The 17,780-nt window shown below is 41.0% G+C and overlaps 1 protein-coding gene across 4 annotated transcripts in view; it reads right to left on the bottom strand.

The window, feature by feature from the left end:
* Positions 1-17,780, bottom strand: part of Imp (IGF-II mRNA-binding protein) — a 161,719-nt gene that overhangs the window by 12,156 nt on the left and 131,783 nt on the right. For all 4 annotated transcript variants that reach the window (XM_022067285.2, XM_087340966.1, XM_022067451.2 and 1 more), the window contains 4 exons: positions 3,127-3,297; positions 2,426-2,674; positions 1,435-1,572; positions 863-979 (listed from right to left, as the gene is read on the bottom strand). In XM_022067285.2, the coding sequence (XP_021922977.1) occupies positions 863-979; positions 1,435-1,572; positions 2,426-2,674; positions 3,127-3,297 (675 nt within the window). The remainder of the gene's footprint in view (positions 1-862; positions 980-1,434; positions 1,573-2,425; positions 2,675-3,126; positions 3,298-17,780) is intronic.

The raw sequence follows: 17,780 nt of genomic DNA, 5'->3' as shown, positions 1-17,780 counted from the left end.
ATGCAATTTTGAATTTGAATGTCATTTCACTTTCAAACAATACCTGAGAAATTCTGAAGTACACAAAAGACTTTATACACTGGCTGAATATAAATTAAATAAGTTTTAAATAAGCAGGTTGATAAAAAGCAAAATTCCAGATTCCATTGAATCAACGATGACTTCAACTCTAATAAACTCCACAAATAAATATTCAATTATAAAAGATTTTAATAATAAAATGCAAGTAATTTCAAATTTAAATATTTACTGATATTATAAACTGGAGCAACAAAACCTTAACTTTATCTTTAATTTGGGTTCCCTATTTTGGCATATGCTTGTTTCTAACGCATCACATTACCACTCATACTTGTATTTCTGAATATCCTCCCTTTTCAATGACAATCTGATGATTCTGGCAGAAAACATTTTTTTCTCCTACTAATAACATTTTATACTTCTTCCGTCATCATAGTACAGCAAATTCAAAGTAACACCGAGTAAAACACATTCTGCTATCTCCTGTTAAAAGCGCTAAAGTGACAATTTTACCAAAGCATTCTACTACTGTCCATGTGAGGAAAGCCCAACTAGGAGGGAATGTGCTTCATCAGAGGTCCACATATCCTGTAGTCTCTTCAAACTGATTGCGCACTTATCGTCATGTGCAGGAACAATGAGACCAAAGTTACACATAAAATCTATGACAAAATACTAACAGAGCTCACATAAAAAAACACTAAAAAGAAGCGTCAGTTGTTATTTTTAGTTGCAAAGTGTTCTGCCATTCTTTCTTGATGCTTTGAATAAACTCATTCGAAATACTAACATTATTTCACAAGAAACATCGTATAAACTTATCTTACTTACATAAACTTACCTGGAAACAGTTATTTTGGTGTCAGTGTCCTGCATGATACGTTTGATTGTATTGCCACCTTTGCCAATAATTCGACCAATCAAGTTGTTATGAGCAAGAATCTTGAGTGATATTTCTCTGTAATTACAAATTTTATATCATGTTAATTCGGTTAGTTTAAAACTTATTTCATATTTTGGTTTAAAACACCACACAAACATGACGGCAGACTGGTTAAAATTCCCAAGTACGTCTCAATACCACATATTTGTAAAACACGGTGAATATGAAATCAACAAAGGTAATTAACTCCATATATGTAATTTTCTGCTGTTTAAAAGCTTGCTAATAAAGCAGTACAACGTAAACTACTCTGTCGCACACCAAGTTGAAGTAATCTCAACGTAGGCGACTTAATGCCAATCCAAACACTTGTCTGCAGAAATTACGTAAACTAAGAATCGTATGAAACCCATAAATATGGAGTTGATGACTCAAAACACTGAAACCAATGAGTGGGAGTGAAATTAATGGCAAAAAGCATTTTAATGTATTATTAAAAAATATATCTGGTATTCACAAGACACCCTTACCCTTTGTTGGTGTTATTGGCTTCCTGCTGCATCACCTCCAAGATTCTCCGACAAGCATTGGTGCAGTTGTCTGGGTTGCCGAAGATGGTAATGGCCTTTTCCAAGGACCCCACATTATCTTTCCGGTGCACATCCACTCTAGAATAGAAGCAATGATCTTTAAAGGTCATGAGGCAGTAAAAGCAGAGCACCATATCCTGAACACATGAGGGGGTGTGGAGATATAGGCATTGACCCTACAGATGTCCACTGGATCACTTTAAACCCAGATAATGAACCATCAGACCCAATGGATAGAGGCTAGGTTGACTCAGCTGGTCTAGACATGGTGGCATGTGAAGCTGGGTGGGCCAAGGCTTGTAAACATTTCTGGTGCTCACTTTTTTTTCCATGTCCAGTTCACACCATTCAGCATGGTGTGCATTGGTGGTTAGCAGGATTCACGACCCATCAGTACATGGGTTCGACCGGGACCGTGACATTTAACGCTCCTGCTGTGCCTCCCTTTTTGTGAGATGATGAAAGTGGAGTAATTGTTGGGATGATACGGAGAAACCCCGGAGGAAAACTCCATGATGCCTGGACCACGGCTATGCCCAACACAAGTTGTAAATCTGAGCACCGCCGGGAATCAAACCCGGGACCCCAGTACTACAGGCCCAGCATTCTAACAGCTAGACCACCGTGGCGGTTTGGTGCTCACTTACAGCACATTCAAACAGATTGCAATGGTAGTTTCATGGACATAAAAATGGTGTATATACACTAATAAACATCTTTAATTATAAATTAAGTTTGAGAGGTCCAAACGACATTCAGCGTCTATAATGAACATGTTTTATGAAACAATATTTGGAAGGTTTAAATTTTTAAACATGAAATTGCAGCTTGAATATGTCTTCTCACTTCAATTTTTTACTATAATCACAGAGCTTGGAAAAATATCCTTTTATTGCTTAACACAAATGAGCCATGCTGTCTGAACACCAACCTCGCTCTTGTCTGCTGAGTAATTTGCCGAATAGTGCTACCCTGACGACCAATGATCGCTCCCACCATGTCACTCTGCACCAGAATGCGGAGTGGAAAATCAGTTTGGCGGCCTGAGCCTGGCAGGCCAGCAAAACCAGCACCAGCACCTCCTCTTGAGCCCCCACGACCCCTGATTCGACGATCCATTGAAAATTCCACCTTCAGAGAACTGCCCTCGTATACATAACCATTCAGCTCATTCACAGCCCTGTAATATAGAGATGCAAAAGCTATGTCAATTTTCACAATCTAAGCAGTTAACGTCAAACACCTATTATGGTTCAGCATACAAAGAAATAATTATGCACTGGAATAAGTCTCACATTTTCCTACAAATCATATAGTTTTCATTTCTCACACTTTTCTGGAGAATTAATTTATGAAGCACTTGTTTAATCCTGTTTTGTTCATATTAGGTATGATTTCCACATCACACTTAAGTATAATTTGATAGAATAAAATAACGTTACAATACAGTCAGCATGAACATGAAGTCATCTTGGGAAATCAATTGTGTTAAATATGTAGTTGCAATCCTTGCAAAATAATTCATTCAGATGCCATTAAAGCTGACCGTCATCCTCCAAGGAAAGTTCTAAATTACAAAATTTGAATTCCCTCTACCAACCACCAAAATGTATCTTCCAGAATCATACTCACTGTTGTGCTTGCTCCTGAGTTTCATAGCTGACTTGCACAGTTTGTGTGGAGCCATCTCGTGAGTTCAGCTTCTCACAGTTTTGGACGGAACCAAATGGAGTCAGCAACGGCTCCAAGTCCTCAAACCTCACATGCAATGGGAGGTTGCTCAACAGTATTTTACCACCCACACTGCAGACAAAAATTAAATTAATTAAACTCTGCATTCTTTCTGACAATTTGCATTCAAAATGAAAACATTTTTTGGGGCACTTCCAATCATAGATGAACTATCACATGTACTCCAGTCACATATCAGACATACATCACAATCTATTACCTCAAAACACTTTAAAAATGGTAGACACTACAACACAAATTGGCTACTGTAAATTAATGCTAATTTCTTTAATGGAACATGTGGAAAATGTTGCTATCACACAGCATACTTGCTAACTTGAGGAAAGTTTCAGATGTCACCCCAAGGATTCACTCCATAATTTCCACTCACTTTACTTTGTACAATTTTGGCAATAAAATTTTTTCACTAAAACTAGGAAGGACTGAATAAATAATTTCTATTTTGTTTTCATATTGTGTAAAACTGGGTTGATGTAAACTAGATTCGTGCACTGTCCTTTAAATATGTAGGAGAAGCCACTTTTGTGGTAGAAGAACCTAATACATATTTTCTCAGAAGCCAAAATATTCAGAAGAATTTGGTAAAAATCTACAGAAAATTAGGGTCTTTTTATAAATAATGCTGAAGACAGGCATGTATGTGACACCAATTGCTCATGTTAGCCTGCCTCCACCTGGCCCCTTCAAAAAATTCGACAGTGTTAAAACAGCAGGCACTTCTTCCCCCCCAAGTGTTGAAAAAAGGGGGTGTCTAATAAACAAGCTATCTACGCTTTCTCAGTTCATCAACCCCATGCATCGTCTCACCCCCAGCCCCTGATTGCATTCAATTCATACTGCCGCCACGCTATTTCCCGAAGTTACTTCTTTTCGCTTCATTTTTTAAATTGATCGTCTTCTTGGAATCGCTCGTATTCGGTGTAGTTTGACACGCAAGTCCACATCAGCAAACACTATAAGAATGCACATTCGTGACTCAGCAATACAAGCCGGTATGTGAAAAAATCCACCATGTAAAAATGGCGATTTATTAATCAGCCTATTTTCATCACCTATTTAGCACATGCAAAAGAAAACATACGAGCACTTAATTGTACGCTGTAAAATTCTGGTGCAGTCCGCACACAGGAAGCTGCAGGACGTCAACTTTTATTGATCTGGATAAAAATTATCAGCTCACCAGGTTCATTCGGTTCCCAGAATCTCATGTAATGCAATTTTTTTAGCTGAACATTTTACTTTGTTACTTAAAAATTGTTTTCTACTAATACGGCACCAGTCGGACGTGCGAAACTCTAGCAAACAGACACGTCACACGCACACACACATACTGGCTACCGGACAAAACGTTCCAAAAAATTCAAAACCAACAGACGCGTGCACGCACAACCTTTTGCTTTCACACATAGGCCAACATACCACGTCGAACATGGGTTATAACCTCCAAATGCAACAAGACAACACAGACCATCAAATTATGGTCAATTCTGGGGAAATAACGTCGTGCACTACACAAGCCACTCTCCATGTAAGCTTACAAATATGTCCACTTTTCAGTTGAGGCACAACGCAAGCTAAAAACCTTTTTCTCTCTTCTCTCCCACTCTCCCGTGGATGAGCGGTGGGAGAGAAGAGAGCAACGAGTGCGTGAGACGGAGGGGGGAAGCGGAGAAAAAAATCCATTACGTCACCAGCTTACACGTCATTGTGAAACTGTCAAGCTGATTGGTCGAAAATTTGACCAACCAACTCTCCGCGCGGGAATACGAACATTTGCGAAAACATGGAAAAACAATGAACGTGTATAACTGGTAGGGTCATGACCCTTTGTGGAGAAATTTGAACAGTGTGTGAGGTTCTCATAGCGGTGTATATGTATATCGTGGTATTTTGGGCTATGAAGCTATGTGGTCTTGTAAGTGGTTAGAAACCATGCTACATTAGGCAGTCATTTTGGAGAGAACTAAAGCGAAAAAGGAGTACTGTCAGTTTATACAAATACATTTATCAATATCAAGGTGTTCCACACCGATTTCTTGGAATCATGCATTACAGGAATTAGAACAAAATGTTTAATTTCGTTGCTAGGAAGTGAAAACAAACTAAAAATCACACGACACGACACGACACGACACGACACGACACGACAGAGTAATGCAAGCAAAGGCAACATGTAGGCGACGTGATTTAATGCTGAATTATGGGCCAGATAAAATATTTTAAAAAATCGTAATCAATGGCTAAACTTGTATTCTGACACAAGTATGACAATTTCTGTTACACAAGCAGCGTGAAGTGTTCAAATGAAACCTTTAGTGGTTTTTCATCAAGCACAAAAACCCTTAAAATAGGCAATTTTGGGAAAAGCTAATGAAAGAAAGGCGTGCAGTAACGTGACATCAAAAACACCGTCCGTTGCGATGGCCAAGTTTCGGTGGAACGTGGAACGACGAACATAGCATACAGACATTCGGAATGAATGACACGATGCCAGGGATGACGAGACGGCTTGAGGTAGCAGCGCGCTGACTTCTGCGCATCGCCAAGGTCAAGCATCATGTCGCTCTCGACGAGTACAATTTACTGTAGTCGGAAGTGTTCAATTTCTTCGCGACACTTTTCTTAATCTTCATTTAAAGATGTTAGATGAAACCCTCCGTAGTTACATCTAAACAAATCTTGATGAACAAGATAATCCGAATATCCCTGTATCTTTCGTGACACTGGCAAAATGCTCCGAATAACAAGACACAGCAGTGAGGGAGCAGCACGTGGTGAAGTTCGGACCGAAGGTCAAGGTCATCTTAATCCACGCCATCAGCACCGCTACGGCCTCTTCTGAGAAACCAAAAGGAAGCTCGTCCCAGTTTCCAAACTACAGAAATACTTAGCGACCATGTGGTAGCACAGCTGATGCGCCAATGTTCTTTTTGGTGCCACGCAAGTTTTCATTTCTTGCAGCTTTCATTCGTTTCCAGTCTTCGTAGAATGTACCGAATTTGGATATAACCACTTAATGAATGAGCTGTATGATTATACCATAACTTTTACACGAATTATAGAAAACAGCTCACCATAGGTAATGACAAGACAGCAACAATTACTTGTGACACAAACAGCAGCCAGAATAATTGTTCTTATCAAATGCTGAAAACTGTGCGACAGGTTAAGCTGTTTCTGCGAGCAAACAATGAGTCGCTGAGGGAGGGGGGTACTGCTTTTACGAGGGCCACAACAAAACAATCACCTCATTCGATAACTCTACAAATATGCATCCCTACAGGCGAGACTTAAGATGTCCATGATGGCCTTATGGGGTGGACTCCTATGTATACGACATTCCCGGTAAGATGAGAAGCGAAGTGAACAAAGTCGGGCAAGGAAAAATGCTGTTACAGCTTCGTAACCTTGTTCTTCAAACTGGTGTCATTTCATAGCCACTGTTCCTAATTTTATAAAGAATAAAATAGCAATTATGTTATTCTCTGGAGCGACGACTTTGAGGGTGATATTGATGAATAATTATTAAATAACTGACGTTAATTGTTGCAGTAAAATGCTGCTCGAGTTCTTTTTGTACACGACCTGGAGTGCGCGCGCAATTTTTTTTAAACAGCGCGTTTGCCAGCAACTTCACGTACTACCCAAAAGGAAAAAAGGGTTAAGTTAACTGTGTGGCTCGCAGCAGCACATTTTGTCAAGTCAAAGTTATCAAATAGGAATTTGTTCGGGAGTACTGAGAACAAGTGTCTGAAAATGTTAGTAGGCAGGCGCCGTGTAGTTTGGTAAATGTTAACGACGTTTCAGAGGTCCTAGCTGCCTCCATCAACAGGGCGATTTACCAGACTACACGGAGCAACAACCCAGAATACAGCAATCTTCGAGGTACAGATACCAGGTTTTTCGGCTGGGAACTCCCGAATGGATCCCGAAACATGGACCATAACAGAGGACAATATTTTCGTCAAAATGGCATACAAGACGACAATCTAGTGCCTAGAAATCCTGACCCGATCTGCGTAAAGGTGTGCAGTGTGTCAACAACATCTCTTGTGCAGTCAATGATACAGGCCCTATACAATGCCAGACGGCTCGCCTCTTCAGGAGGCCTTCAGTCTTCAGCCCTGCTGGGTCTCTGTCCCAAATCCTTCCTTTTCAGACCGCTTAGCTCGGAGAAACCTCTCTTCAAAAACTTTAGTGAAATTAATAACCCAAGAATACAATTTCATCATATGCCTACCAAATGTGTATGTAATTACATTCACATAAGGTTTGAGTTAACACTAATGATTTTTTTTAAAAAGACAATCTTTCAAAAAATATTCAACGCGCTTGCCACAGGCCTGCCTAAAAACAATATACAAGAGTGTGTTCTGTTGCCTATCGTCATCCCATTTCAACCTAACGACACAGACCACGATTAGTCCCGCCTCTGATTTCGTAAAATGTGGAGAGGTGGTTACTATCGCGAATTTTATACCTGCCGTGCGGACAATAGTTTCGTAACATTTAATCAACATGCATTTGAACGTGCAATGAGAAACGGTTAAATTTAACCCTAGAAACTTTTTAAAAACTATTTTTCGTGAAACATTTAAAGCAAAACTACCTTAATTTTCACCACATGACGCCATAACTATCTGGCTTGCGGTGTGTCTGGGCTTCGTGAGACGTATCGAGGTCAATTCAGATTACCTTGAAAAGTTACCTCTAAACTACATGCGTAGTATGTCAGGAAATGTTATTAAATTTTATTTAAAATTAGACTAATTTGAGTATTACTTCTCAATTAGAAGAATTGTCAGTTAAGAAGGTTAAGTCGCGCCATAAATGACGTTCTGCAGAAATTAAAATATGAAATAAAAAGCTCTTCGCTATACCTAAGGGTCCAAAACTGGGTACAGCTCACCGCTCAAGGATCGTTGCTCGCCGAATTTAATTAAAATCCAGGGGGCTTGGAATGGCCCGCATGCATATCCTACAAACTTTCTATTTCCTTGTCTAGCAAAGCAACGAATAACGCGGAAATATAACACACGTGCCTCACAACAGAAAGAAACCCTGCCACCATCGATATTCTCCTCGTCCGAATGCAATTGTGCACAGAAATGGGGAGGGGGATTTTTTGCTGCCTTGTTACTTCTAGTGTTTATTCATACGGAGTAGCTACACATGTTATGAAAATAATGTATCATGTTCACAGACATACTTTATTTTTGCATTATTTTTATTTTAACATTTTATGACCTTTTTTTTATTTCCAACCACTTTCGGCCTCGTTAGTGAATTTTTTAATGTCTAGTCTTTACCGTAGCTTGTATTTGGCTTTCATCCGCAGACATACGGACCTCAAGTGCACGCAACAAATGACAGAACATCCAATACTCAAATCCTGAGACTGTGGCTTCTCTTTATATTATCTGTGAATGTCGGCTCAATTCTTATACGAGAACACTACAGCCACAAGAGTTTCTCTCTGTACCAAAAAGAAGTCTCATATCACGATAGCCGATCCTATGTGATGTACTCGCTGTCACGTGAATGTAGTCATCTGACATGCATGTATTTAATCCTTTTCGCTAATCGTAATGTTTGTTCCATTTGTTAAGATTTCGGGTTCTCCCCGCGGTGAGTATAAAGATATCTTCTGCGATGTAACGCCGTGTAGCCTGGTATAAGTTTGTCGACTTGGAAAGGGCAGCTGCGACCTCTGAAACGTCGGTAAACTTCTACCACACAAAGCGGCACTACAACCCACAAGACAAACGTCATCATCTTTCGTTCCGTTACACTGATTAAAGAAAATTGATGAGGAAGGACTCGATTCGAGCTCGGGAATGAAAATTCCGGAAAACGTTTCGAAACATTCGAAGAACTCAATGCACTCAACTGTAACAAATCTAAACATTAAAACAGGCGATAATAATTCAAACAAATTCATTCCGGAAGTTTTTTGATACAAGCTCATTCTGTTAAACCCTCTTTCCTGGAATCGGTGGACAGAATCTGTTAATTAAAAGAAAGCAGAGTGTTTCCTCGTTGTAACGTAAAAATGCGAGACGCTCAAAATACCCCCCCCCCCCAAACCAACATTTGCATCCTCTGTGAAGAAAGAAGCACGTTCATTAATGGTATGGAATTTCACAGCTCGAATCCTGGTTCTATCGTGCTTTTAAGGCGCATTCACAACCCTGCGGAGCGCCTATTCAAATAGCTCCGTCTGCCTGACCGTCCATTACTAGAGAACGGATAGCCTACGACTATTTTCATAAGATATTGAAGACTTTAACTAACAATCGTCGAACCATATAAGTTTTCGTTTAAATGGGACAAATTTAACGACCACTTCACACTACAGCACTGCTCCCTACTACCTTCTGCGCAATTCGTAGTATAAAGAATACAGACATATACCCCATTTGTCGGTAAGAACATTATTTTACTCTCAGTATGCTATCAACCGACTGCTGTGGTATGAAGCACTCGAAATTTCTCACTCTTCTTTTCAATTATTACACATCAACATCAGGATCCAGACGTGTAGAATGGTTGTTCAGCAAAACGCTGTTCCTTCGAGTTGCGAAATTAACTGCATTGTAATCTGTAACATTTGCATTTATTCCCTTTAACAAGCTCAGAGCAGAGACGTAATTTTTGTGGGGGAGATGGTCTACGAAGAGCACACGACAAATTCTCCAGAAACAGAGATATGTCGCTAGTTATCATTCCTTAGCACGCACATTTCCAATCTCAATTTCTGCCTGCACTCGCGGGTCTATACTCAAAAGTCGTGTAACAGTAACCGATGTACAGTCATAATTAAAACAGAATCATAAGCTGCAGTTTCCAAATATGTCACAGATATTATGAATTAACACTACAGACCGATCCACCTCCTGTTGTGCATGAAGAAACTAGCTCAAGATTATTTGTAGTTTAAACTTATTAAAATATATAACAGGTAGTTTCGGGACAGACCTCTTATGGGCGGCCGCTTTCTTAGTTTATTTTGAGCATAACATTGTATAAGAAGGGCAGGGTCATATACAATTTCGATTCAAGAACCAAGTTCGATCGTCGTAAGGAAAATGCATGATATTACTCTGTCAGAAATGCGAGCAAAGATCATGGCATTTCAGTTTTCGAAGAGAACTGCAACTTGCTTTTCACAAACTCGTTTCATTTTCTGTATTGAGTACTTGTCTAGTCAAGGTACAGTTATAACCGTGTCAGCCCGGCCAACACTTTGAAAAAACAAAAATTTTGATTCATTGGTACTCCATACGCTGGAACACAGAAGAACCAATCAGATAAAGCGCATCGTTATCCAGCTCAGTCAAATAGGCACTCGTCACGAGGACAAGTCTCTACTGGCCTTTAGACTATGATGTGATCCAGTCTACGAAATACCACTCAAACACAAGATATTTTTTTCAAATCGTTGGCCGGGCTAACAAGGCTAACATAGACGCTCCGCCCCTGGATGGAAATCACGTCAGTTATGATGCCCGATTTTTCTGCAAAGACAACTATCGACCTCCTTATCAATGTGGTTTATAATTTTTAATAATCTGGTATGTGAAGAAGGCGGCTGGCTGTCTTCTGGGTTGTTGCGCCGTGTATCATACTCTTCGACCTGATGATGGAGGCAGCAATGGCCTCTGAAACGTCGGTAAACTTCTACCAGACTACACGGTACAAGAACCCAGAAGACAGCCATCTGACTCACCGCCCGTGAAAACCTCAAATCCTACTTAGTCTGGTACGTCTTTCTTTGTATTCCTTCAACACGCTGAATTTAGTGGGTTTCGTATTTCAAAATGCCGTCCATATAGGTTCTGTTCGCAGTTACGCTATATTCTGTGTAGACTTTAAATACATGTCGGAAAGTGAATTTTCACAAGTCGAACTTCAGCCTCTTATAAAACAGAGGGAACTTGTCAGAATTTCTTCCAAACTGCACAACCAAAGATTCACATCGGTTATTATGGCTAGGTAAGAAAGCCACACACGAAAATTCTGACCGGAAATTGTCAGAAAACGCGTGGTATCGTGGCTGGGATAGGCACTCCGTTCTGTTTACTTCGAAATAAGAGGAAAAAATTGTCTGAAATTCTACACCATAGAAGAGAATCATGAAACTAGGGGGCGTGTCGCATCCGACAGCCTCAGGTTCAATGAACTCAGATCTTGCCATTAGTCCTATCTCAAGAATGCGGGAGGGGGGGGGGGGGTTACATAAAGTCTGAAACTCTACACCCCCATTTTCAATCAGTCCCCTCTGAACTAGGTGTTATACCAAACAAAATTCCTACATATCACTAATGCACTACACTTCTGACCCCCCAACCAGGCCTACGCCATAATATTAGTTTTCTTTCGATTTACTTTAACACTCCTGTTGATAAGATAGTGAGTTATCTCTTAAAACTGATAGTGACAGGGCGTGCCTGTTTGTATTACAAACGCACACAAAAATGAGAGACTTGCCAGTTTTTGCTGCTCCTCCAGCAGACGAGACCAAAATCGATACTAGCCGAGCCGAGCGAACGAGCAAGTCTGCTGTACGCCTGCCTAGCGTATTTTTAAATTCGCACAAAAACAATACTGATTCGATCTTAATTTGCAGGAAAAGCCAATTCCACCAGGTTTCTAGAGACGGGTTGCTTACAGTTTTATCTCAATGCAATAATCAAGTTTACCCTATCACGTAAAATAACCACACCCCCTCAATTGTGGATTACAAAGTTTCATGATTCACGATACCAGTTTAAATTTAAATTGGCACAAACGAGAGGTCGGCCTTAATTTACTTTTCCAGACTGGCACTGTTTCAATGCAGGTAAGTGTGTAGTTCTGTTACTTTAAAATTATTGGAAAACAAAGGAACATCGCGATGGTTTATTCCGGAGGCCTCTGCTTCAAATCTCGATCCTAAAACCAATCACTATAAATTTTCATGAATTTCTTCAGTCCGGCTAATCCTTATAAAACACTGTGATAAAACCCGAACAGGTCATAATCACTCCTTTTCCAATCCATCAACGTACAATTAGACGCTATGAAACAGGCGGATCTACAGTTCAAGGTCATTAGATAAAGAACGAAGGCTGGATAAATAAGGATAACAGTAAGAAGGTCTTGGGAAAATAGTTTCTGAGGATTGGCAGTCCAGGATCGCGTCCAAATGACTGGCTTTGGTAGATATTGGCGGTGTTAAACCTTGGTTTCTGCGGTTACAGGGTTGCTTGTCCGGTTGGTGTGTGATCTACAGCTAACGCTGAAGGAATTCTTCTGAGTCATGTTCGTGTTACGTTCAGCTATGGTAACGTTTCATAGTCGATGCATAATTGAACATAAATTCATTCCCGAAGAAACTCGCGTGATACCCGGATCTGCATTATCAATTCAACGACTCCAGGTCGTCGTTTTTGCTGACAGCGCGACCCAATACTATATTCTCTGCCAGACTGAATGCATCAGTTGACCGGTTTAGGACCAAGTCCTGCTTCCCTCACATGACAATACACCCCCCCCCCCCCGAAAAAGACCACCCATTCTTATGCCACGAGTAGCATATGTTATCAACGATTAATTTTATGCTGGTCTGATTTACGGTAATGTGAAAACATTGTTAATTCCAACTTCTCTGTCAAGGTGTAGCTGAAGAGGTACTCGATTCGAAACCCGGAAGGGAGATCGGCTATCCTGACGTGGATGGGACATCCCATGCTTTAACCAGTTCCTTCAGTGCATTTCAGGCTAGAAATTCAAACCGATTAGCATAAGCTTAAATCATTGGAGTCGTCGTTCGGCTAGTTACTAAATTCTCTCGAAAATGTAATTATTTCACAAGAGTTCGCCAGATCAACCCAGTCCACATTCCCTCACACCATGTCTTTAAGAACCATTTTAATATTTTCCTACCACCTACGTTAAATGAATTCTTACTTTCAGTTTTTCCTTCTAATATTGCGTATCTTATGGCTATATGCCTCGCCACTCTCATCCTTGGGACCTAATTTTATTTAGAGCAGAGAAGGCACACTTTATGAAACTAATCTCATTTTATGCAACTGAATAAACTCTTTTTCCTTCTCATACAAATTATCAACTGTGTCGCCGCTCCTTTGTTTTGTGTGGATGCATCTCTCGTCCAGTTACATCCACAACTGGGATGCGGAAGCAGACCGGCACGAACTGCAAACATATCAACCAACGGCTGCTACGACAATGCGAACATTTACAATTTCAGATCAAAGTTTCTGGCATATATACTTCCAGTAGTCTAGATCCATTTGCGTTTTTATCAACAGAATTTGGTGGCTGCTGCCATTAAATGTTACTAGCGTATTTCCTCGATTTTTTTAAACCATCGATTGTAAGTCGCGTCTCGATTAGTAACAGATTTTCATGGGGAAAACGCTACATCGATTCTTAGACGACACCAAATGCAAGAAGCACTCCGATTTAAGAAGTTGTAAAACGTGAAAAGTGCGCCTTAAATCAAGGAAATGCGTAGTCCGTAAACTTACTACTCAGCATGAAAGCTGACCACTTCAGAAGATGCACTGAAATGACACCTCGCATTACCTCACCGACTTTCGATTATCGATTATAGGCTGAAGGGCATTTCGCTATTTCCATTCTTGTGTACCGGGCCTTCGGTTCAGTCCCTTAACGGGGCACATCAGTTTCTGTCTTCCAAAACAAGTACCAGCACTCACACCGGCTAGTTTCCAATACTGTCCCCGAGTGCCTTGGAATTTTCCAGTCTCTCCAACTGGCAAATGAAAGGAATGCTGCTCATCAAAATTGTTGACTAGCTTCGGGCGAAAATCAATACCAAGGGGGGTTGGGGAGGGCAAAGCTGCATGCGTGTCGGCTGCGAATGCGTATGTGAACAGCTGAAGGTTGCTACGCACCCCACTCCCCGGTCGCGGCACCTTACAGGGCTACCACACAAACAAAAACTAATACTTCTGTATGTTTGTTGTATATATTGAAGACGTCAGTCTTGCCGTTTGCTGGGACTGCTCCATCAGGCTGAAATGAAACTTTCCAGACAGTCCGGAGAATTCAGTTCGATCTTCCCACCCGAAAAAAAAACAGTTCGAGCTCTCCATTCACTGGGCCAAATATGTTGCTCAATTCTTAGGACATAAGGACGAAAACATTCTCTGAACAGAAAATGTTCGACACTACAAACGCAAACTACAGGAAGAGGAAAAGCGGGTGATGAAGTCTTGCAACTCGTCTAAACGCGGCGATTTCTTAAACTTGTACAATAACGATCACAGTACTGTTCATTATGATAAGATACAATATCCTGGCCTCGGAAACTATATCACAAATCTCGCGTGCGCCATCGTTGAATCTTAAAATTAAAAAATCTAATGAAATATGAATGTAAGGAAATGCTTAAATTTCGTGGTTGAAAGGAAATAATTTGAGTGTTCCCCCAATGTTAAGTAGATTTATTTCAGAAGGATGAGCTTACCTTGAGCTGTGTTACCCACTGCAATCGATACATGCGCTCAGCTGTTTGTGAAAAATCTATTCATCTACAATGCCTTTCGACACAATTAGCTCACATAATACATAATTTAGTGAACACTGGCCACAATGAAGACCACGCCCCTTCCTACGGAAATACTATTTTAGAGATTCGGGAATTATCAAAGATAAATACTGCCACGAGAACTTATTTGTACGACGTAGGAAAATGGCTAAATATGCTCAAATATCATACGAAGATACTAGTCACATGCGTTACTAACGCGAAACTTACGAGCAGATCCTGCTTCCTAGTGACAATCTAGCCTATCTGCACTATACGGAGGGCTATCTGCATTATATTTACCAGTTCCATGCAGTAATGACTGAGTTCTACTTAAATGGCATCGGAACCGTCAGAAATCGTTTAAGTGACGTAACACGTAGCAGTCAGTAGGTTTTCTTGAAGCCTAACAGCGGGTATGAAAGGGATAAGGAAGGAATTATGAATCGACGGACAAACAAAAAGGAAGAGCGAATATGAAGACGGCTATCTTCCGGGATGTCGTCTGGTAGACGACGCCCTCATCAGGCAGTAAATACCTCTGAAATGCGACAGCATCTAACCAGATTACATGGCGCAACAACCCAGGAGACTGTCATCATGGTGATGACAGTAAGGCCTAATGACGGGCGACACATTGTAGTGTGCTTAATGCAGGCGGGACTTGCTTATTAGCCACAAAGACCACTGCATTGTTATATTAAAATTACTATATTAGAAAACAACTACGTTCCTGCGTTCGGTAACGAAATACATACAGACAATAACAGATACGCCGTTCAGGAACAAATACACGATCTGAGACCATGGACCACTATGGACCAACAAGACGAATAGCATGCAAGTAGGCTTCAGGAAGACACAGTTGATACTTGAGGCCGAAACTGACCTACGATCGTCATTAACAAGAAAGTACGTTCCTTCAAGAGTCCTTGAGGGGAGTAATCACCATTTGCCTCACGTGAGAGATGACTCTCCCCTCCATTTGTTCTGAAAGTGGAAGTTGAAATAAGAATGATCGTTCTGAGAACATGAAATCTCGCCGTCTTATATCCCTGCAGGTCCTACGCCCGAACAGCGTTGTTGAGGTCAAATACTTAACGCAACAACAACTTCGTATCCTGCAGACCCCGGGTTCTGAACTCGAGCTGCTGAGGATATGATATCCACAGTATTTTCGTGGTTTGCCTCAGACCCACAAGGAAAATGTTAAAGTAAACGCGACATGGCCGCTTCCCTCCAAATATTTTCTACACAATCGACGTTACAAAACATATTCAACTGGAAAAGATTCGAAGATTTCTGTATTCTGGGTTGTTGCGCTGTGTAATCTGGTCGATGTTAACCAACGTTTCAGAGATCATACTGCCTCCGTCATCAGGGCGGTGAATCGCCCTGATGAAACGTTGGTTAACAACGACCAGACTACACAGCACAACAACCCAGAAGACAGAAATCTTCATACTCATCGCCCTGATGACGGAGGCAGTATGACCTCTGAAACGTTGGTTAACATCGACCAGACTACACAGCGCAACAACCCAGAAGACAGAAATCTTCATACTCATCGCCCTGATGACAGAGGCAGTATGACCTCTGAAGCGTTGGTTAACATCTACCATACTACACAGCGCAACAACCCAGAAGACAGAAATCTTCATACTCATCGCCCTGATGACAGAGGCAGTATGACCTCTGAAGCGTTGGTTAACATCTACCATACTACACAGCGCAACAACCCACAAGACAGAAATCTTCATACTCACCGCCCTGATGACGGAGGCAGTATGACCTCTGAAACGTTGGTTAACATCGACCAGACTACACAGCGCAACAACCAAGAAGACAGAAATATTCATACTCATCGCCCTGATGACGGAGGCAGTATGACCTCTGAAACGTTGGTTAACATCGACCAGACTACACAGCGCAACAACCCAGAAGACAGAAATCTTCACACTCACCGCTGTGAAAACCTCAAATATTACAACCCTTCAGTGGAGATTTCTTACCTCGTGAGTGAAATATCGACTTCCCGAATATGAAACAGAATGATTTCAGAACAAAATAAATCATACAGAACTGGGATTATAAACATATTTAGATACTATAACCGAATCTTCGATGAACAACCCAGTATCATTGACGACGCACAGAAGACTACAGTGGCCTTAGCCGCTGCAACAACATTCTCGTCACGCCATTACGGCTTTGCAGTCATGTTCTGCTCTTTTTAGTGCGTTAGCGTGAACTACAGGATGGCAGTGTCCATTCAAAACGCCCACCTAAACAAAGCGATGGCATGGCTGCTTTACCGTGCCTACCGGAACGAAACCTGGACCTCCAGAACTACAAGCAATGCTTACGGCTGTGCCCTTAAGTTCAATGCCATAACATTCGACTTTATACAGAATGAACAGCGAAGGTCAAATCGTTATGTCGTGTGCCAGCTGATTTCAGAATATTTGATAACATGTATTCACCACGTTCGGTATTAAAACAAGACAAAGATCACATTCAATCGAAATGGAGATCAACCACACCGATACAACTCCGACGTCATGACACCAGGGAGAACGCAAAAACTTTGTCCCACAGAAACTTCCGTGCGTAGTCAAATTCTAAGAATTTCGATACTTCGAAAACTGTCATTTAATTTCACAATTATTGTCAATAGTGCAGCAATCGCTGCGTTAACATGCAATGCGAGTGATCGATATGAAGTCGGCATTCGAATTATGTGACACGGGGCGCCAACAACCACGACGTTCAAGAAAGAATGTGTATGGGATAGCGTATTATCTATTTGTTTTAATTTCATGACGCTGTCAGTAGCTCAGCGTATGTAATACCGACCAGTGATAGCATGAATGATAAGACGGAACGGATGTGGAAGGAAGCGATCATGAACTTAGAGCATTTCCTGCTTTTGCTGTGCTGAGGAAAACCTAGAAAACCTGTCAGGACCTAAAAA

The sequence above is a fragment of the Zootermopsis nevadensis genome, unplaced genomic scaffold (assembly GCF_977971745.1).
Source record: "Zootermopsis nevadensis isolate Lab colony 2312 unplaced genomic scaffold, Znev_1.0 Znev_ptg000061l, whole genome shotgun sequence".
NCBI lineage: Eukaryota > Metazoa > Arthropoda > Insecta > Blattodea > Termopsidae > Zootermopsis > Zootermopsis nevadensis.
The sequence above is the reverse complement of the archived record's forward strand: the minus strand, read 5'-3'. Positions and strand labels throughout refer to the sequence as shown.